The sequence below is a fragment of the Aplidium turbinatum genome, chromosome 2 (assembly GCF_918807975.1).
Source record: "Aplidium turbinatum chromosome 2, kaAplTurb1.1, whole genome shotgun sequence".
In the NCBI taxonomy this organism is placed as follows: domain Eukaryota; kingdom Metazoa; phylum Chordata; class Ascidiacea; order Aplousobranchia; family Polyclinidae; genus Aplidium; species Aplidium turbinatum.
The window spans coordinates 54001291-54023727 of record NC_137473.1 but is presented as its reverse complement, the minus strand read 5'-3'; the positions used below and the strand labels follow the sequence as shown (position 1 = coordinate 54023727).

At 38.3% G+C, this 22437-nt stretch overlaps 2 protein-coding genes and 1 long non-coding RNA gene across 6 annotated transcripts; 2 read left to right on the top strand and 1 right to left on the bottom strand.

Moving 5' to 3' along the window:
- Window positions 1-1770: 1770 nt before the first annotated feature.
- On the bottom strand, window positions 1771-20664 carry LOC145765078 (pituitary tumor-transforming gene 1 protein-interacting protein-like). 4 transcript variants are annotated; one of them, XM_082576817.1, is made up of 7 exons: window positions 20494-20664; window positions 12885-13040; window positions 12521-12638; window positions 11641-11706; window positions 9007-9053; window positions 6128-6183; window positions 1771-3855 (listed from the first exon to the last, which is right to left on the bottom strand). In XM_082576817.1, the coding sequence occupies exons 1-7, from the start codon at window positions 20570-20572 to the stop codon at window positions 3850-3852; spliced, it is 528 nt and encodes a 175-aa protein (XP_082432943.1). In that variant the 5' UTR covers window positions 20573-20664; the 3' UTR covers window positions 1771-3849. The 4 variants fall into 4 exon arrangements, with proteins under 4 accessions (XP_082432943.1, XP_082432945.1, XP_082432944.1 ...); XM_082576819.1 differs by lacking the exon at window positions 6128-6183 and adding an exon at window positions 5267-5343; XM_082576818.1 differs by lacking the exon at window positions 6128-6183 and adding an exon at window positions 5284-5343.
- On the top strand, window positions 16196-17205 carry LOC145787560 (uncharacterized). The gene is made up of 3 exons (XR_014291409.1): window positions 16196-16264; window positions 16723-16907; window positions 17134-17205. It is a non-coding gene; the product is annotated as an uncharacterized LOC145787560 (long non-coding RNA).
- Window positions 17249-19502, top strand: LOC145765697 (uncharacterized). Its single transcript, XM_082577517.1, has 6 exons — window positions 17249-17366; window positions 17560-17731; window positions 17874-18022; window positions 18238-18390; window positions 19236-19336; window positions 19434-19502. The coding sequence occupies exons 1-6, from the start codon at window positions 17333-17335 to the stop codon at window positions 19500-19502; spliced, it is 678 nt and encodes a 225-aa protein (XP_082433643.1). The 5' UTR covers window positions 17249-17332.
- Window positions 20665-22437: the final 1773 nt, after the last annotated feature.

Genomic DNA, 22437 nt, shown 5'->3' with positions numbered 1-22437 from the left:
AAACAAACTAAGATTTAAAGTACGTACCGTAATATGGGGTAACTTTGGTCCACTTTTTTTGTTTCTTGAATGCTATCACAGAATACTTAATCTTTAAGAAGTGGAATTTTATTCCAAAACATGGGCTTATGAACTGACACAAGCGCTACATACGTTGATATTGAAAATTCAACGTAACAAAGGAGTTTTTTAAAAATAACTTTGGCCATGTATATAAAATGCCTTGAATGCCAATGTTAAACCGCCTTAGGGTAACATTGGCCACCATCCAAGTTTTAAAAAAGTGTTTAAAGACTGCTAGGTCTCTGATAATCACACCGGTGCGACATAACGAAGCGGTAAATGCCTTTTTTTCAAAAACAATACAATTTGAAGACACAATAAAAGGTTAAGATACCAGCATGGCCGGATGACACACTCTAATCCTCAAACACTTCGAAAATATTAGTACGGGAGTGAGAGGGTTGGTTCCTGAGACCCCACTCAGGGTCAGAACCGGAATTAGATAATTCTCCCTCAATGGTTTCATCATCGTAGTCGGTCTCGGCTTGCCCTGAAACGAAATCCTGCTGTTCATCTGCATTTGGAGGCTCCACCTCTACTGCTTCGGCAACAGAACCATTTGTGTCCAGGAGCTCCTGCCGTTCATCTGCGTTTGGAGGCTCCATTCCGCCTTCCTCGGCATCAGAATCACTCGTGTCCTACTCGTCAACAGGCCCACAAACGCATTTCCCTGGCTCAACAGTCAACCGACGCTTCTTCGCGGAGCTGTTTCCTATACCTTGTTCCACACCGCCATTCTTGGAGATGGGAGAGAAGCACTTCTGACACTAATATGTTTAAAAAGGTTTTAAATTTACACAAACATCCCTTGTACCGCATTAAACATATATTTGACCACTGGCCAAAGTTACCCCAAAAATGATGTGATTTAGTGGGGGAACTTTGGCCACCCCATAGATTGCTTTTTAATGTAACACAATCATAATATTGCTTATATATTATGAATAACACTTCTTTTAGGATGAGAAAAATAACTTACCACACTGACTCAGTTTCACTGCAGAAGTGAAAGTAGACAGCTCAGAAATTTGGCTTCAAATTTCTAACCTTTTTCTGATGGAATTATTCAGTAGCAGATAGGGAACGTTCAAATATTACGTAACGCTTTTTTTCCGAATTTTTGACCCCCCCTCCCCCATGTAACGCTTTTTTCAATCCCCCCTCCCCCATGTAACGCTTTTTCACTACAAATTCAGCACAAAAAACTACCATTTCGTACTCGAAAGCGTTACGTAACGTTTTGCTTGAACCCCCTCCCCCTCGATGTGACGCTAACGTAACGCTTTGCATAAACCCCCCCCCTCCCCCTCGAAGGCGTTACGAAATATTTGAACGTTCCCATATCGCAAAAACAAAGTTAACAGCTAGAAATACGTTATGATATGATGTAAAATCAGAAACAAAAGGTTATAATTGTCTAAGTTGCAAGAAAAACTGGAGTTGCGCAAAAAACAAAAAAGATGTGGACCAAAGTTACCCCATATTACGGTAACAAGTTTATAAAACGTGACCTGCTGCCTGGTTGGTGCTTGTTGGAAATCTTTCCGTTCTGAACATCGAAGTTGACAAGGTATAGTGTTATTCTCCATTTTTTGAATAAAATATTGGGTAACACGAAGTCACGATTCTCGAACTCAATTGCTCACTATAATCAACACAATCTAAACCTCCACATTGTGTTTTGGTGAAATCTACCATACGATCAAAACTGATGGTCGCGTTTTATTTTGCGCCCATGACAGTACACTGCGATGACAGATGCAGACGAAACAGCAAAACGACATATAGTCATCGAGTCCGTTGTGCCGCACCCATTGTTTGGACATGCCAAGAGTGGTGTCGAGGATTGATAGAAGTAGGGGTTTGCTCACTCTAAGTCTAAAAGAAGGTGGACAACTGGAAGGTCACGGTGTTATGGTAAAATTTGATGCAACAACAGCTTGAAGTCTACCGCCATAAGTGGCCTACCCGACCTGTTCACACATGTACAAAGTGTGTATTGCAAAATAATTGCATGGAAATAGGTGATATCATGCTTATTAATATCATTCGAGTCATGATAATGCAGCGGTAGACTTCAAGCAAAATATAGCATTTCACAAGCCTCTAGACGGCCGGCGATTAATGGATTTTTGAAAATACGATTTTTTTATTCTAGCTACCGGACGCGAGAATTTAGCCGCCGGGAAGAAGCTCTAGCAGGCCATGCTTGGTCGCCGGAAAAATAACTTAAAGGTCTGATTTCATTTGATGATAATAAATTTACGTAAAATCAAAGAAAACTTTTTGCAGTTCTGCCAGTTTTTGAATTTAGCAGTGATCCTCCAGTTGTCCATATGGCAAGAAAAATCAGTAAAGTGAGTCGTCCCGGTGGCAACTTTCCAAAAGGTACCATTAAAAAATCCCCTTTGAGCAACAAAGGAAAAAGGAAAGTCCTAGCCAAATTAAGTCATCGGTTTGCCATCGGCTGACTTGGTGCAGAGGGTTAGGACAATGGTAGTCATATCATTGACGTGGATTTGATTGCCACCACTGCTATCGCTCTTTTTTCTTTTGTAATTACCAAACAAAGTTCAAAGGGGATTTTTTTAATGGTACTTAATGGATAGTTGCGTCCCGGTGTTCCACTGTCCTTACTTTTCACCACTCGGCCACGCAGCCAACAAAACACACGGTACGAAGCCTATCACCACAACAACAAACAAATCGGTGAATACCTATTGTTTGCAGTCTAAAATACACTTAAATCATCTGGCAAACCTCTTCAAAAGGTTATGCTGCTTGCATTCAGCAAGTGGTCCATATGTAGTGCAGGCAAGCTGTTGTCTGCTATTACAATGGTTAAAAATATCCCTAATTTCATACGTCATACGCTCAAGATACGTGGCGCTGGTTCGACTCTCGGGGTGTGCGCTTGAGCAACGCATTCAAGACTGCTCTCCATTCAGCAGCACCTAGTGAATGGAATAACTCCCCGGCAACAACACTTCATCAATCGAAAAACTTCACTCTGTCAATCTCGGTAACCGGCCCTGGGTCAAGAGCCTCTACAATGTGCGAAACTACCAGGAATAACCAATCAAGGCTTTGTCAGTCCGAGGATAAAGATTCAAAAACCAAAACCAACCAATTACCATAGTATGCTGCAAACAAGAGGGCTGGTTCCTTCCAAGTCATATCATCCATTGACAAGCAGAAGTGCATGTATGTACAATTATTACAAGCGCCATTTAAGTAGGTTGCAATTATTGGTAATGATAGAGCTTTGGTAGAGACTCCGCCTTGTACTGTAAACATGCCGGTACAATTATTAGTTAAGTTCATCTATGAAGCAAGCCTTGTTTTGACCTTTTAAGCTTGACAAATTAGTCAATTAAGTCATCCTCGTGCAAATACAATGACGTAACAATCGGTGATGTGGGCTGTGATGAGTTTTGTGTGGAGCAATTGACCAACTTAACTTATAAAAAAACAAAAAAAAAACGAATTACCAAAAAAACCACTGCCGCATCACATTCTATAAACTGAATAAAACTGCTCCATATCAAATAAGTTGCGATGAAACAAGAAAAATACTTCGAAATACACAAGAAAAAATATGTACACTTTAAAAGGTCTGGTAAAAATGAATTCATTTTTCCTGAAAGGCATACCGAAATAACAAAGCCCTTCCATTAAAATAGAAGAAATCATATCAAAAGAAATTTCAGAACAATTAGTTTGAACTAGAGTTTGCTGTGTTCGATGAATAGTGCAACTTCTACAGCCGCTCATAGTCATTTTTCATCAGACCTGTGAAAAAAAACGGATACGTTAGTCCAGGAAAGAAGGAATCTGTTGAGGCGTTACTTGTCACAAAGCTACACATGTTGAGCCACATTTTGCACATCACACAAACGCTAACTTCTAATTTACGAAAGAAATGATGTACGACGATGACACACACTGATCTAAAAATCATGGTTCGGCTCCCAGATCAATTGCTTATCACAGCAGGCTATATCGATATCATGCTTTTTAAAATGCCCCTGTCCAGGCATAAGAACCACATTAGAAAGCAGTAGTGCTGGACGAAATTGATGTTAGTAGCTCATTTTTTACTTCATGAAATTTCAAATCTCCCCGGAGGACTTTTCATAACACATTACTGAAGATACAGTGGCGTTATATTCAAAAATAATTAAATTACCAATCTAAGTTTTTGTAGTTTACTGCAAGTCAGCAAGATCGCCAGTCGGTTCTAACACAATGACCTGGCAACACTGCCTGAACTGAGAGATGCCAAGATCTCACCAATAAATTAACAAAAGCTGCCATCACAACAAGCCAGTACAGCCAATGATGCATGCGACTTAAAATTGATAGTTAGTGCGTTTTTAAAACATGCCAAAGTTAATGTGTGCACTGTGCAGCTACTGCGGTACACGTCGCAGATTCGTGAGTAGCATCAGTATCCTGGAGATTACAAGTAGCAGCGGTTGCTAAGTTTTGAGACACGTGACCTACTTTACTGAACCAACAAACCGTCTCAGAGAATTTGGTAAACATTACAACATACATTGTCAGGCCCAGTGAAATCACCACATAGATATATCATTCATAACACTTATGTGAGAGGGTCTGCTACTATTCGGTGAGTCCGATTCGGTGAGTTCCTAACCTCTAACCCCTAACCCTAAAACGGCAATGATAATTAGGCTACGGTACCCGATAATTTAAAAAAAAAAATGAAAAATCTCCCTTCAAGGGATCGGACTCACCGAAACGGGCCATTCCATATGTGAGAAACAGAACCCATTTTTCGATATCTCATAATAGGAGTTTAGCCGACTAACTACAGAAATTTGAGAGTAGTAGTAGTAGTCCAGTTTTAATCCGGTGATGTCCCCGTTACCGAGGGTGGCCTGTTCAACTTATTCTGTTAATGCAGCCCACCTCACCCTGTATGCTACCGGTAGGTCACTGCGGCATCGATGGTGCTATAAAGAGACATGTACGCCTTCAAACAAGCAACATTGATAGCGCAGTCCACCTCATAATAATGGCCATGACGGAGAAGTGGTGTAGATTGCTATTAGAAGATGTCAATGAATAATATGAAAAATCAAAGTGGGCAATTTATTGTTTTAGACAAATTAACCGAATGAAATGGTTAGTTTCCAATAGAAAAATGACAGGCGAAACAGGCGTGCAAGCACATCACCTATCCATTGCAACAACCTTAAGATTATGAGGCTTCGTCTTCGAAGCGCTGGTAGCCTTTCTTGTCACCAACTAAACCTGAGAAGAAATGTCAACAAACGTCAATATTTGGCCAGTGTTAGGGATTGCAAAAACAAAGTCCAAAAATTTCTTGGCAATGTGGAAAGGAAATTGTGTGAACAGTGGATAAAGGCCAAGAAATTCTGCGCTATCTCATTGAGACAGTGGTCAAATACGATTCTTCACTGGCATCTGATCAGTGAAGATGAATTTGTGGTAGGCAGTCACCGATTAAGTTTTCACTGATAGATTCACAATATTTTCATGACAAAGTGCACAGCAGTCGTCAGCTGACAAGTGCTGAAAAAATCGCATAGCTCAATACTCTCGCACTTAAAAAATTGAATTTCCTGATGCAACGCTGCAAGTTCCGCATCTAGGTGCAGTTGAAATTAAGTCCGCCACCATCATATTCTGCAGTTACCTGAACTTTCAATGAATCGGATAAACACTAACAGACAACACCAATGCATAGCGAAGCAACACCAGAGCAGCCGTTGCAACAACAAGTCCATGAACGGTTGGTAATACTAAGCTAGGGTGGAAACGTGCCCTAAACATTCACACAAGTGAGGGGCGATATATAGCGCGTATGTGATATACACTATACCGCTCAGGTCGAAATGATTTTGAATACAACACAAAAAAAAATTAAACGAATTAAGGATTTATGACTGCAAGCAACTGTGGTGACTTGCAATCAATCATTCGCACAATCGATTCCAAAGCAAAAGCAAGCAAATTACAAGCAGCATGAACAACGTCACACCATGCACGGCACATCACAATCAACTGCATTTACATTGTAATCCTCGTTGTCGAACTGCTTGTATTGCGAATGCCCTCCAGTTGTCAGACCTATTGGTTGCAAACATTGTCTTGTTACCGCACAAAACAATACAAGTTCGATATGGAGGGTAACTCCACAATAAAGAAATGAAACACAAAACTGCTGATGCAAGTGATTAATCAGCCGACTACATCTGTAGTGTATGGTGTCCCTAGACGATATATCACCAGCAGATATACTTTGCCAATGTGCTACATTGCTGCACACCAGCAATAGTAAATAACTTATTGAGAGTTATGTTACACTTAACCATCATGGCTGATATCTAACTTGGTAGTTACATTTTTCCAACCATGAAACTTTGCTGTAAAGTTCAGAGACCAGATACATTTCGGTATTCTGTGCAGTTTACTTCACGCTTGCTGTTTCATGGTACACGCACTCAGAAACTTCCCCAGGAAGTACGTGAACTTAGGTAAAGTTTTTCATTATTCAAAACTAAGGCAGCTTGTCCTAAACACAGCATGACGCCGAGTCGGGGAAGTCATGATCTATTGTACAGTCGAACAAAGACAGCTGCTGTTTTGTTCAGCAAGCTGGGTTGGTAACTTGGTATGCATTGGACTTAATGTCAAAAAATAAAATATTACAAATGAAACAATTGGTTAATTTTGAAAATTTTTCCTATTTTTATTTCAACAGTGGTGACAGGACGGAAATCGATGAACACTGCCACCGACTATATCACAATGGAGCTGTTTTCGTCAAAGTGATTAGAAAATAAGATATCATGATACAGCATTCAAATCATCTGCATGCATATATTAAGTCTTACAATATTGTAGACATTAATTCGAATAAAAATAATATTCTTGTTGTCGAGACCTCCCCACAAGCAGTTAGTGACCTCACATCAGTTTGAAATCACCCGACACAGTCTACCACAGTGTTTTTCAACCACTGTGCCGCGGCACACTAATGTGCCGTGTGAGATCGTCAGGTGTGCCGTGTGAAATTATTCAATTTCACCTAATTGGTCTAAAAAAAATTTTTTGAAAACTGCGGAGGAACTCAAGGTATTTCTGACAAATGAGGGGTCCAATTACGCAAAACTGCTTGCAAGTGATGAGTGGTGTGCAAGGCTGGCATATCTGGCAGATATTTTTCATCATCTGAATGAACTGAACACACGAATGCAAGGCCGGAATGAAAACCTGCTCACAAGTACGGATAAAATAAATGGCTTCCGTTCAAAGGTGCACCTCTGGCAACAACATGTGGAAAGTGGCAACCTTGAAGTGTTTCCACTCACCAAGAAATGGCAAGATGTTCAGTGTTCACACTGCTGCACTATGTGAGATCATTAGTAAACATCTGAAAACTCTCAAGAAGATGTCATTTTATTTCTCTTCAGCCTCTACGGATAGCCTTGACTGGGTTAGGGACCCATACAGCTCAGCAATTTTTGGAAAGAACATGACTTTGCAGGAGCAGGAGGAACTAACTGAACTGAGACAAAATCGTGGTCTGAAGCTAAGCTTTGCTGATCTACCTTTGGACAAATTTTGGTTGACTGCTGCCAAGGAGTTCCCCATTCTGGCAAACAAAGCTATTGTGACATAGCCTGCTCCCATTTTCCACGACATATCTGTGTGAGGTGAGCTTCTCGAGCCTGACTGCCATCAAAACTAAAAACAGAGAGTGACTGAAAGCTGTTGAGGAAGAGCTTCGTGCGTGTCTTTCTTCAATTCCTGCCAGGATATCAGCTCTTTGTTTATCCAAACAGGCACAAGTTTCACACTGAGTGAGTAAAATACACTAAGATTGACATTTTTTACATGTAACTCTTCATATTTCTCCGTGTAGAACAGTGAAATCTTTCCCAAATTTAACACCGGTCAAAAATCAAAATCACAACAGCTTCGCGTTTGTCTTCTGCAATTTCTGTCCGAATATCAACTTTGTGGTCATCCAAACAGGCCCAGATATCGCACTGACAAAAACTAAAGGTACATGAATTGTTGTTGTGTTGTATATTTTATTGTATCATTATAAAATTTCGTTTAGTGTTCCGTCAGCTTATTTTAATGCATAAAGTGTTCCGTGGCTCAAAAAAGGTTGAAAAACACTGGTCTACCAAACGTATGGGGCAATCAGAGTCAAAATTCAGCAAGTGAACTGTTGGAGTGGTGTATGTAGGATCACTCGTTAACTATGGGGTTTGTTGTTCCACACTCTTACAACAGTGCTTTTAACTTTTTATTGAAAGGGTTACCTTCTTGTAATAAAGGCTACGTTTAGCTTTCATTTCAGAATGAGGACATCCAGACACAAACGACATTATGATCAACTACGTCCATCTGATGCGGGGCAAGCTGTACTGAACTTGACAATAGTGGGCCATTGTGATTGAGTATTTACGACTAGATTATAAATGGCATTTCAACGCCGTACAAACAGCAGTCTGCACCAGCACAAGATATTTGGCTACGTATTAGTACGTATGTATGATGGTCCTTTGCTACAATACTTTCATAAAGGAAATGGTGTTTAGCATCATCAGATTTCTCAGGATATTTCAAGCCACAACATGCTGTCACCATACAAGAAACTGTGCCATTGCTCAACGTTGCGGCATTGCGCAGCTGTATGGGGTTACAGACTTACAGTTCTCACTGTCAACACACAAAAGCTAGATTGAACCGTACTGTGACCACTGACCAGGTATCACTGAAGTGTTTTCTTGTCCTCCAAAGCAATCTATATTCCTTTGGGGCTAAAGGCCACCATACTGGAAATCATTGCTTCACATGAACCCAGTGATATAATGATCATCAAGTATGCCATTGCCATATATATTCATTGTGCTACTATCAAAACAAAACACTCACCATATTTTCGTCGGATTTCGTCATTTCTGCGCAAGCGTTCTTGTTTCCTGTACAAGTACACCAATCAAAAAATCTCAAATTTGCCAAAAAAAACATTCTGATGGCACATTGCTTGCAAATAGGCTACACTGATAACCGTTTGTTACTACAGTATTTAAGTAGGGCAAGTAAATTCAAAAAAGTCAAGTTTTTTTAATAACTTAATATTCCAGTGCAGTTTTTAGTAAGAGTTCTAGACACAAGGACTTCAAAATCTTAATTTGATAGGTCAATAAAACAATTTGGGTAGAGAGGTAACTCTTTTAGTCTGTTTAGTTATGTCTGTTTAAGGTCAATAAAAAGTCAATTTTTTATCGTTTGGTCAATTTTTCAATTTTAGGTTAATAAAGTCAATTTTATGTGGACACATCCAGTCCAAATGTTTTCTTTTAAATGTTGAGAAAAACTGGTAGGCTAATGCTTTAACAAGTTTTTGTTCATCAATCTGTACTTCGCTTAGCTTCTTAACATTAAAACCACAGCAAAACTATAATGACATTTCCTGAATAATGAACATGGAAAGATCAGAAAGTTCTTTGAGCGGCGGTTCAAAACTGCTCCAGAGCATGTGGCTGTGTCTTTAGCAAGATACCGAAAGGCATGCCGTTGCTGGTGGCACCACTTTGACCATAGCCCTTGATTTGGTTTATGAACAATACACTGCTTGAGGTAGAAATTCCTACAGCCCTTCTTAGGGCCTACTATGGTCGATTAAACCAAACATTAGGTCACATTTCAACTCTTGTTCTTGGTGAACGTGATGTTCAGTGTGGAGTTAGTTGCCTGCTGATATAGACTTTAGCCTAGGGTTACCATATTTGAAAAAGCAAAATTCCGGACAGAGCATGACTATTTTCATGAGACCATATATATATGCACTACCGAAATGCTAAAGCTGCAAATGTTGTACGATACTCATGCTAAAGCGCCAGCTACCGAAATGAAAAGTATTGTCTTCTGTCACGAGCAGAATCTCACACCAGGCAGGGTAAGCACTTTCTAAATATAGCTACGGACCGTCACTGAAAAAAATCTCAAGTTCAGAGTGAAAAATAATAATGAGAATTAGGTTGTGCCGAAAAAGGAAGAACAGCAATTACATGCTTAAAACAAATTAAAGACACGCTTATAAGTCAAGTCACTACAAATTTACTCTTCCGACGATGCATATTTTTCTGAAAATCTAATTCTTTTCAATAGGGCCTTGTGTGATTTCAAAAATGAGAAAAATTCACTACAGCACATATCTTTGAAATTATATTGAAGAGTCAATATGCCTTTCATAGTCGCAACTTGTTTCTTTCTTTAGTCCACTGACTTTGCATCAGTGAAAAGACTCTCTCTACGTTGGCATTGTGGGATGTAACAGCAAAGAAAAACTGTACAATCCTTAAAATTTCTGAGTGACATGTGATGTTCGTAGACTGATCGAAATATTTGCACCATGTCTTATGCGTTGACAATTTAATAAATTCTTCGTCCTGTAGGTAACTTTCCACAAACTGCTTCAAGTTACAGATTTGGTCAAAGCATTTTGCATCGTCCACATCAACCCCTTTACCAATCAGATATCCAAGGCAAGGCTCTACATCCTTCCAACTTGGTATTTCGTTCAAGGTCATCCAATTGAAACAAGCAAACTCTTCCATTGGTTTCATCCATTTGCACAGGTACTCCAAGCATCTCTTATAGAGGTTTGCAACTTCGGAAAGAAAATTGTTACATTCATCTTCATATCCCTCTTCTCTTTTTTCAACTAAAAGCCTTTTAACTTTCAAGGACATAAAGTTTTCATTCTTCCTTTCCACAAGCACATTATGAACCAGCTCCAAATTTTCTAGTACTTCTGCAACGGAATTGTTTTCTCTCTCAACTACTTGAATACGTCCATGAAACACGGACATTAATGAGTTCATATGCCAAAAGTATAATTCGCTCATTTCATTCTCAAAGAACCGTTCAATAACTATTGGTGGATGTTCTTGTGACAAAAAGTAGGACTTCAGGGGTGAAAACATTTCTAACAATCTTGAAATTCCAGGAAACAAGGAGAGCCAGCGAGTCTTGCTATGAGAGAGAAGTCTCTTGTATTTACAATTTGCAAATTCACAGCATTCTTTCAGTTGTTCAGTTTTAATTGTGTAAATAGAAAAATATTGATATATCTTATATTCCCCCAAAACGCCCATCATAAAATTCCGGACATTTGAGCGTTTTTTTAAATTCCTCCCGGACGCAAAATTTAACCCTAAATTCCGGACATGTCCGGAATTTTCCGGACGGTATGGCAACCCTACTTTAGCCGTGCCTAATGTATTATGTTGAGGATTTCAATGTTTTATCGTTGATTTACATTTTATTTGTTCAAGCAGCCTTATTTTAAATATAAAATGGCTCATTTAGTCAAATTCTCATTAAGTCAATTTGTTTTTAATTCTTAGGTCAATAAAAACTTGCCCTAATGATAACACAACAAGTAATAATTTATCTGTGGACATGGTTGCCGATAACATAATAATATGCCTGCTGGAACTAAACTACATTTAAGTTGAAAATTACTGCTTGAAGCCTTTGATTACTACGAAGCAACCATACCTCTCATTTTGTTGTGTAGATCGTTCTTGTCGTTCTCTGTCCAGTCTTAATTCTTCAGCTTGGTACCTTGATAAAAATCAGTGCATGATATAGATGCATGCCATACAAGCTGGTACAACACATACAAACAGGTTCATGCTAAGTTATGCATGGCACAAATAAAACCAGATAATAGACAATTTTCCCGGAATGGCCCGATTCGGTGAGTTCCCTATTCGGTGAGAGCCTTTTTCGGTGAGAGCCCTATTCGGTGAGTTTTTTTTTTTAAATTATTGCGCGCCGTAGCCTAATTATCATTGCCGTTATAGGGTTAGGGGATAGGGTTAGGGGTTAGAGGTTGGGGGTGTTTGGGGGTTGGGGTTTCAGGGGTTTGGGTTTTTTTTGGGTTTTTTTTTTGGGTTTTTTGGGGTTGGGGTTTTTGGGTTGTTTTGGGGGTTTGGGTTTTTGGTTTTTTTTGGGGTTTTGGGTTTTTTTGGGGTTTTGGTTTTTTTTGGGAGTTTTGGGGTTTTTTGGGGGTTTGGGTTTTTGGGGTTTGGGTTAGGGGTTTTGGGGTTAGGGGTTTTAATTAGGCTACGGTACCCGATAATTTTCAAAAAAAAATTCAAAAAAATCACCGAATAGGGCTCTCACCGAAAAAGGCTCTCACCGAATCGGACTCACCGAATAGTAGCAGACCCAATTTTCCAGGCTATTCGTATGATTTGGGACTTAGGAATCTTATGATGAAATAAATGACATGACTTTTATCAGACTGCAATTACAGTAACTGATTGATTTCATTTGTTCTGTATACACCTCATGCATCATATTAACTTTTAGCAAATATATATCACATTTATCATAGACGGAAGCACAAAAATCTACAAATATACAATCATACTTGTATTTATTTTTGCCAAAACAGCAGCATCCACAACACTTGCAGACACATAAAGTGATGGCAATCAGAATCACTCCTCCAATGATGCTTAAAGATATCACCAATGCCTCAAAGTTCACTAAAATACAAAATGTAACAATTAGATAAACCAATGTAATACAGTACCGGTAGATGAAAATGAGACAATCACTATTTTGACAAAAATGAAAAAATGTTTGTTACCTCAGTGTTGTTGTGCACCAAACATATATGTTGTTGTGTATGGGATTCTTTCTACTCTACAGCTGATTTTTCAAACAAATATGACAATTTTAAATAAGTAGGCACAGTGGTCTACTACTAAACTTTTCATTGAAATACTTACACCAGCAGACGCCCCAGCGTGCGGCTGACAAGCTGCAATCTTTTGAGGTAGGAAAGACATGCTTCACTGGATAGTCCAAACACTTTTCTGGGTTGTTACACCACAAGCAAGTCACATTCTTCAAGCAGGTAGCACAATCCGTGGATAGATTGCAAGCTGAATAACATGGGTTGAGTAAGTCAAGTTATTTTGTTTCAATAGCGCCACCGGCACATATAAACAAACAAGCAGAGGAAATGAAGAGTAACAACAATGGATTGCAAGTTACAGCTTTTGGTTAGAATATGGTGCAATCAGAATGGTGGCAAAAGAGTAAGAAAAGACAATACCGTACGGTACTGCAAGAGATCACAAACTACTGTATAAGCTAAGGAATAGATACATAGGCTGCTAACTCACTATTCTCATTTGAAAGTTTTTTTCTTATTTATTTGTGTTCGTATATATTTTTTGCATCAACAAAAGCTAAACTTAAACCAATTGACCTTAGCCTATTCAGTTTTATGTATCTGTGATCTTACTTTCCCTGCATACATTTTTTTTGTTTCTATCTGATGTATGCTTTGACAATAAAATTGAGATAGCATTAAACTTGTATCTAATGTGTCATGTTTTTTTACATGGTGCTGCTATTTTGCATTCATCAAATGCTGGCATTTGCACAACAATCTAACCTCTTGGTGTAATTTATTAAAAATCGATTTCGCTATAGTAATAGCATCTTCAGCTAGCACAGTATGTAAAAAAGAAAATTTGAAAAATATGTAAAACGAACAAATAAAGCAAACTCCGACATTATCAACACGCATAAAAATTCTATTTTAAATAGATGGTTACATAAAATTAAAATCAAAAGCTGCAAGCCTAAATCTTAAACTGGTGTTCTGCCACGATTTTCAACAACTTACTGGTACAGTACTGGACTAGGTACTAGTACTTTTTTACAGATATATATAATTGTAGTTCTCCCTGTCAGAAGTCGCATTCCATAATTTCAGGTCAGATACATGATATATGCCCAGGGTTCAATTCCAGGTCGAGTCATACCAAAGACTTTAAAAACAGCACCGATAGTGTTCTTTCTTGCATGACGCAGTGAGGATAAATCGGGTAATAATCTGGTGACATATCACCCTCTTCCAATCTGCCTCTAGCCAGCATGGAAGCAGTACGGCTCATAAAATCACATGAAACCCTGTCAGGTAACCCATGTTGATGCGCAATCTGTTGCAAGCGGAGATAGCAAATGATTATTATATGATATATTTGTGATGTAGCGTGAAAGATTTATATCCTTATTTAATAAATTTATCTATAGCAAACTACACCAGGCAGTCTGAGTGTACTGTATAAAAGTTGAGAATGAATTAATGAGCAAAAGGATATAATAAGGGATTAGAGTCAAGAATGTGTTTTAATGTAAAACTTATGTCAACACAGTATCAAAGTTAAGATACAAAAAATGTCAATATCATTTTGAAATGTTATATAGTTGATTGTCGATAACAATTCTAAGATAAGGTACATAGCTAATTTAAAGGGCTAGGAACATAATTTTTTCGATTAAGGTTTTTTGGATTATTTTTGTAGGGAATAGTATCAAGAACAACCCCTATCAACAAAATTGGTTAAAACAAGCTAAAAGTGTGTGTTTTTATTTTTTGAAATCACGAATCCAACACATAAGGTTTTTGTAGCCCCTTTTCGAAAATGTTTTCGGGAAATTCCCTTTCTACGTCACACCGGTGAATTGATGAACGATAGTAGTTGTTTTTCACTGTTCAGTTCAGTTGTTTTTATTTCTGACCATCACAGCAAAAACAATAAACGACAATGTAAAGACATATACTGCATAAAGACAGTTGAAAGCGACGTTTCATTTGCTTCGTTGAGGTTTAGGCTACAAAGTAAGCCGTTAATTCGTTTATAAAAGTTATTTGTTGGAGCAAAAATGCCTGGAAGATGTGTCGTTTGGGGATGCAGCAAGTCAAGACAATTTATTTTGTTTTAACAGCGCAATATATGTACAACTGTTGGTTAGATTATGGCGCAATCAGGATGGTAGCGAAAGACCATAAGCAGTCATCTAGTCAGCCACCACCCCATCACAGTAAATGTAACTACACATTCATACAAACTAGTGTGCAGAGGCAGGCACACTACTTCATTGAATGAAAAGGGTTCGCCACTGAGATTGAAAAACAACTACTGTTGTCTGTTGGTTTGAATCTCCATTCTCAGACTGAGTAAGCCGAGGATGAAGATTCAAACCAACGACCAAGAATTAACCAACGACCAATTAGTGATTGTGTGCTATAATAGGCTACAGCACTTGCGAAAGTTTTCCTGAAATAACGGGAAAAAACGTGAAGTGGCAGAAATTTGTTCAACAAAACCGAAAGTATTGGAAGGCTAAAGCAAGCTCACAGATTTGTTTCGTACACTTTGATAGTGACCAATTTGAAGAATCCAGTCTACAAGTACAATTGGGGTTTTCTGACAGGTAAGTTTCTACAGCCTAGCCTAGGTTAGACTGCATTTCCAATTGTGCTCACTGCTGCATTGCTATACTAAACTCTACTGTTACAAAAGAAGCAATTGATGAACAGGACACTACCGGTAGTTCTTGTGTATCGTACAATCTAATGCTGTAAACACAGATTCGCCTTTGATGATTTATGAATATTTATAAATCTACAATGCAAAGTTGCAAACCGTTAACCGTTATTGAACCCAAACCGTTATTGTTTTGAATACCAGAAGTATAATAATAATAATATATATAGGTAATAAATTTGGTTACTAAGATGCTAGCCTATCGGTGTTAGTCGATTTCATAATCATGCTACACTGCCCAAGGTTTAAAATAAATTCTTTTTTTCCTTCTTCATCAAGTTGTACATAACTTATTGTGCCGTACTGCAGTGAAGTATATTGTATGTAGGCTACTGGTAAATTGTTCCACAATCCACATGTGCTAAAAGTTTTCAATGATCCACTAAAGTTATTTTAGTGTCATCAAAGATGAATGTGAGTGTTATAATGAAAAAAAGCAAATCCTTCATTGAAACAATACCACAATCATAGTACCGTAAACATTATTTACCATAACATACATACTAGTTAACATAATTTCTGCCTGCTGTATCAGCCACCATTGATTTCTGCAATGTTTTAGGTACCCAATGCAATGTAGGCTACCGATAAGCCGCAGTGATGCAGCCACTCAATGTACTGGTAATGGATTTTATTCAATCTTCTACTGCCATCCATAGTGAAAGTAAAGAAGACATGCATGAATGTTTGAATGAGGATTACAATGAAGGCTATACCTTGATGGATGTGAGCAAAACTGTATTTTATGCATGGGAATTGTCCAGGTAAGTTTACATGTTCTTATGATGCTACTTGCAACAAAATCGTGTCTTGAATTATGTTATGTCTTATGTTGTATTTTCATCCACCAAATGAATATATATAATTTAATTATTATTAGTCTGTTTCACCTCAAACAGATCATCAGAAGACTCTTCTGATGATCCGTTTGAGGTGAAACAGACTGTTAAGAATTCAGATAGTAATAACTATATTTTGATTTAATTCGCTCTGCTTTGCTTTTTTGCTTAGCATTGAGCACTTTTTGTAGTATTAATAGTTTTCATTGTTTTAATTTGATGGAGTTACCCACAATTCTGGTATCGTAATTTTGCTATTTCCGCAAATCACAAATGTAATGGAAAGCTCCCCAAAACTTACATGGACATTGTATATAAAGAATATATACATCTTTTCCCTCAGTAGTTACTACTGTTCTGCCTAATGTAAGATGTGTGTTTAGAGTAATGAGGTCAAAGAAAGTTACCACATGGAATGAGAGGGATTGAAAAGGTGTCTCCGTACCCTTTCTAGTGCTAGAGTCAACATATGCACATTGATTACGGACAGACACCTGCAGATACAGAAGTGGATTAGGGAAGATCATGGAAATGACACATTACTTTGATATATGGCATGTTGCAAAAGGTAAACGCTAAACATTGAAGCAGAGAAAACCATAAAACAATTAACGATCTAAGCGACAAGTTTAACTCTATTAGTCTACTCAATTTGTATGTAGTTTAGTTTGTGCCAAAAAATGATCTTGCTAAATGCAGTAGTTATTGCAACGGAGCATTTAGTAATCTAGTCATTCATAAACCATTTTATACTGCAGGCAACTCGCTAATTTTGTAAATTTCCTTTGGTTAAGGTCTTTCGAAAAAACTTGTTGCTGTAGAAAAGAAGAAGGGATTCGAGCTTGTTTCGAAATGGCGACAAAGCATTATAGACCATCTGTATTGGTGTGGTTTGACAAGTGATGGAAATGGTGATTTAGCTTTAGCTAAATGGGACTCTCTGCCAAATCACATATGTGACATCCACACTGGACACAGCGAGTTGTTTCCTTCATGCCACTTGCGAAAAGGAAGTACTTCACAGCAGGTTCGTTCTGTACTTATTGTCTTTGTTTACCTCAAGTGTGATTGCAGTGACATAAAAGAAGGCTGTTTCAAAAGCATGCTAACTGCTCATATTCACTCAGTGTTGGATAAACTACCTTGTCCAATTTTCGACTTGGCTTTTGATTGTTGTAAGTTGACAAGTGAAATTTAGCAGCAAGACTCTTTATTTTCAGGATCTGAATGTTATGAAGGTTTGACAGGATTGTTGGGAAGCAAGAATTTACGAAAAGATGTTACGAAATTGTCCCCGGAAGGGCAGACGTTTTCCATCGAGGCCTACCACAGTCTTGTCAATCAATTTGCACCCAAAATGTTTCACTTTGGTTATGCTGCCATGAAATGCAGGTAAGCAATTCAGTAAATATTCTGCCTATCCATTGTTAAAGAGGCTTTTATGAATGTAATAAGCCCATAGAGTTATAATGCAATGAGGTTGCTGAAAAACAGCTTGTCATCATTAGTAATCAACGCTTATATTTAACTTTAGATTGTTACTTGCGGCCCTCCATTACAATGAAAATAGCAGAAAGGAGCAAGCTAAAACAAAAAGTGGAAATTTGCAGTTTTCTCTTTCCTTTCCAAAAGGCAAAGGAGGTTCTCACACCCTAAAAAAGACAATGCAACAATGTACCTTCAGTAAGAATATATGTCTGCTAATATTGAAATACAGTACGTGCTAAGAGTCTACTTAAACAACCTAATAGTGCGTTTATTCGTTTCTAAAACTCATAAGCATTTGCTAGTCCCTGAACACTAAGCCAGCTATTCTTCGACAGTTGCAGCTGCTTGCTTCGGTTAAATTACGCGATGAATATTGCCTAGAAATATATTTTATATCCTTTGCTTTACAGGTTACGTTGCTGAACTTATAGGTCAAGTGACTTCAAGAGTTGAAGATGCTAGTAATGACATTCCAGAGGAGTTGTCACGGGAAACTCCTCCTCCTTTATGTCACAATGTCAAGCGTCCAGATAAACAGAGTGTCGTCAACAATCACATATCGCGTTTTTTACAAGCGCACCAGTTAATAACAGTGAAAATTCATAACCTTTTAGATGTACTTCTGTGTTTTTTTAATGTGCGCCGTACGGTATATTATTTCATATTTCGCTTTTGTTTGGGATTGGTGGTCGTATTAGTTTATCTTTCATTGATTTCATTTTTCTCCATTGCCATTTCTTTGACTTATTGCTTAATACCATCGCAGACATACTTAACCGCTATAAAATAACTTACTATGCAACATAGTAGCCTATTGTACCATATTTGTATCAAACTAGAAAACACACATTGGCGCGTCTTGGAAAAGTACTTTATTAATGAGCGTAACATTATGTATAAAACAATAATATCGATATAACCTAAGACATGAGATGGCTTCTTCAGATATCTACAGTTTAAATTCAACGAAATCGTCCTCATACGTCGTCCCGTATAACTATTTGAATGAGAGAGTGCAGACTCGACAACCTCCTACGCCTTCAGGGCTATGGTCTTTCGCACTCTCTCATTGGATGCACACTGTCAGTTTTTGTTTTATGTATGTTTCGGCATTTCGCATCCAAACAAAAATAAAACGACCATCCATCCATCATTGTTTTGGAGTGAGAAGTGGGTTCTTATGCAAGTTACTGCGCATGGTAGAAGAACCACTGTAAGGTTTCGACCAAGGTGCCCCCAACACCAACGGGCTAATTGCCTATATGCAGTGTGTCTATGGCGCTTATGCTCGGAAGCCCCATCAACCTCATACTGCTGCTTGTACTATAGCCAGGCAATATCTAAAACATCCACATTGAGACAGACTGCCTGAAACCCAGGGTGCTCTGTTATGCACTTTATTTCGCAGCCATACGTCTCCCGTCCTTCTCTCACTTTTCGGGCAATGTACTCTATCTTGATGTAACACCTGCATTCCGCAACTGTTGGAAGGATATCGCACTTGCACCTGTAAGTTTATAAAAAAAATAATCAAATTGCAGTAGCCACACGGCATGCATATCACTTGTGTACTGTAGTGTTAAAATAAACACTGTTTTGATATTAGTGGAAGTGGTGGTCTGCTTCAATCCAAAGTCTCAACCAGGGAAAGGACAAAGCTGTGAACCTTCTTTAACCAAAATTCTCAACCAACAGTGTCATAAATTTTTAAGTCAGCTTTTCATTACCCTATGTCTATTTAGGCTAAAAGACCTCTCGAAATGAACAATTTGACAACTGGTCATGACTGAAACCTGGTGGGTAACGCAGTCCACTACCGGTACTTATAGAATTGCTTGGGCTGAATACCGTACTGGTCGCATCGATTGAAAAGGAATGTTTATAGAAGTCCACATGTTGATGATAACTTCAAAGTAAATTGAGTAGCCTATTGCGCAATGCTTCACAGCAAAAAAGTTATTGCCTTTTCCATAGTTTAAACCATTTATAGGCTGCAGACAAATGTTTGTTTACAATAGATATCTATATTGTGTAATGCTATTTGAATTTAGTCTGTAAAAATACAAACGCTGACAACATACCAGTTTAAGCTGTTTGTTTGAAGCTCAATATTAGAATCCATTGCTTCACATACTGCAATCTCCTCTTCCGAGCTGCTTGCCAAAGGCTCGAACATGTGCGGTTGAACATGGTCGTGATCAGATTGCATCGGAAGATGTTTATTTCCAAAGTCACAAAATACTTCAGCATCTTCATCAGAACCGCTGCTAAAATCTTGTAATGCCTCCACACAACGTTGTTAACTTGTTAAAGCAAATAACTTGACTTGCTGCTTGTCCGAATTACTTATTTCTGCAGTGCGATCTGACATCGACGCGAGAGAATTCCCGCTGAAACGTCATCGCTCAACAGTCGCCTTTACGCAGTCACGCGTGTCGGATCGTCAACTATCAGAAATTGAAAGTAAAAGGCCCTCAAACCACCCCAAATACAGCTCAAAAAACTTTTTTTTTTCAGGCATTCTTATTGACCACGTATAAAATCAGAAAATTACTTTTGTAGAAAATTTTTTTTTTCATGTTCCTAGCCCTTTAACATGTAATGTAGGCCTACAAGGCTACAACATTAATTCAACACAAAAGGATGTTATTTTTCCAGTAACATACATTGTATAGGGTCCGCTTGTACTTTCACTGAAGTAGCACAAACTATAAAGGCAATCAACAGCACTGTATAAATATTCATTTTAGCATACACTACAAACTTTCTAGGTTTCTGTAAAACAGCAGCCTATCTATTTAGGCAGTGGCTATTTGACCGGCGCCGGTCTTTGAATCTGAAACACTATTTGACCGGTCATGACGTCACTATATAGGCATTTTTTTCTTTTTCTCTTTCAAAGCAAAAGACGAGAAGAGTGTCTATATAAGTTCTAAATTCGGCAGTTATGTTCAACTGATTCTGTGGCGCGTAGGATACGTATCGGGCTGGTGCTCCAGAGGGAATGAGTTCGATACTACGCAAAAGCGTTTTTTTTTTAATTTTTAACTAAATTTTGACCCAAAGTGACTCAATCGTTAGGCTTCTGCATTTTTGTGGTCAATTTTTAATTTGAGTAACCTACAGCCTAATTTTTTATGTCTTTTCAAATATGAGTGGTAAAGTTAGAGTTTTTTAATTTTTTAAATTTAAGAATTTCTCTGGATAATTTTCCGTTTGTCATAAAAGGATGTGACCGTGTTTGCTGAACAACGCAAAAATGTAATGACAAACGGAAAATTACCCAGAGAAATTCTCAAATTCCAGAAAATTAAAAACTCTAACTTTATTAGGCTACTTAATTTTATTTTTTAATTTTCTTGAATTTAAGAATTTCTCTGGATAAGTTTCCGTTCGTCATAAAAGGATGTGACCATGTTTGCCGAACAACGCATTGCATTTTTGCGTCGTTTGACGAACACGGTCACATCCTCTTATGAGTTATGACGAACGGAAAATTACCCAGTGAAATTCTCAAATTCCAGAAAATTAAAAACTCCAACTTTATTACTCATAGTTGAAAAGACATAAAAAAGGGTGCAACCTAGTTCGTACCTTGATCCATTCGTACAGTCAGTTCGTACCCTGAAAAGATCGAGAAAAAAAATTAAAAAAAGCCGAAGTCGCTGATCGCAGTTTAATAGCACAAAGCCGAAGTCGCTGATCGGAGTTTTCCGAAACAATTTGAAACAAACTCGAGGGTTAGGGTTAGCGGAAACTGCGGTTAGCGGAAACTGCGGAAAAATGTTTGTGGGAACTGCGATCAGCGAGGGTTAGGGCATAGATTAGCCTACTCTATGGTTAGAGTTAGGGTAAGCGGAAACTGCGGAAAAATGCTTGCGGAAACTGCAATCAGCGAGGGTTAGAGCATAGATTACTCTATGGTTAGGGTAAAGGTTAGTGGAAACTGCAGAAAAATGTTTGCGGAAACTACGATCAGCGAGGGTTAGGGTTAGAGCATAGATTACTCTATGATTAAAATTAGGGTAAGAGAAACTGCGGAAAAAAATTTGCGAAAACTGCGATCAGCGAGGGTTAGGGTTAGAGCATAGATTACTCTATGGTAAGAGTTAGCGGAAACTGCGGAAAAATGTTTGCGGAAACTGCGATCAGCGGACTTCGGTTTTGAGCTGTTTTTTCTCTCGATCTTTTCAGGGGGAAAATTTTAAAATGATTGCGGAAACTGCGGTCAGCGACTTCGGCTTTTTTAAATTTTTTTCTAGATCTTTTCAAGGTACGAACTGATGGTCCAAACTGTTCATGGTACGAACTAGGTTGCATCCCATAAAAAATTGGGCTGTAGGTTACTCAAATTAAAAATTGACCACAAAAATGCAGAAGCCTAACGATTGAGTAACTTTGTTTCAAAATTTAGTTAAAAATTAAAAAAAAAACGCTTTTGCGTAGTACCGTATCGAACTCATTCCCTCTGGAGCACCAGCCCGATACGTATCCTACGCGCCACAGAATCAGTTGAACATAACTGCCGAATTTAGAACTTATATAGGCACTCTCAGTGGCGTACGCAGGATTTTCTCAAGGGGGGGGCCATTGAGAGTAGCGTAACCAGG

Excerpts from the sequence above, each read along its gene's own strand:
- LOC145765697 (XM_082577517.1), top strand. The coding sequence starts at position 17,333 with ATGCCACTTGCGAAAAGGAAGTACTTCACAGCAG. Across the intron at positions 18,023-18,237 it reads AATGCAACAATGTACCTTCA|GTTACGTTGCTGAACTTATA; the intron begins GTAAGAATATAT and ends TTTGCTTTACAG. Across the intron at positions 18,391-19,235 it reads CGTCAACAATCACATATCGC|CCATACGTCTCCCGTCCTTC; the intron begins GTTTTTTACAAG and ends TTTATTTCGCAG.
- LOC145765078 (XM_082576817.1), bottom strand. The coding sequence starts at position 20,572 with ATGAATATTTATACAGTGCTGTTGATTGCCTTTATAGTTTGTGCTACT. Across the intron at positions 13,041-20,493 it reads ACAAGCGGACCCTATACAAT|CTTGCAATCTATCCACGGAT; the intron begins GTATGTTACTGG and ends CATGTTATTCAG. Across the intron at positions 6,184-9,006 it reads CGAAATCCGACGAAAATATG|GTCTGACAACTGGAGGGCAT; the intron begins GTGAGTGTTTTG and ends TGCAACCAATAG.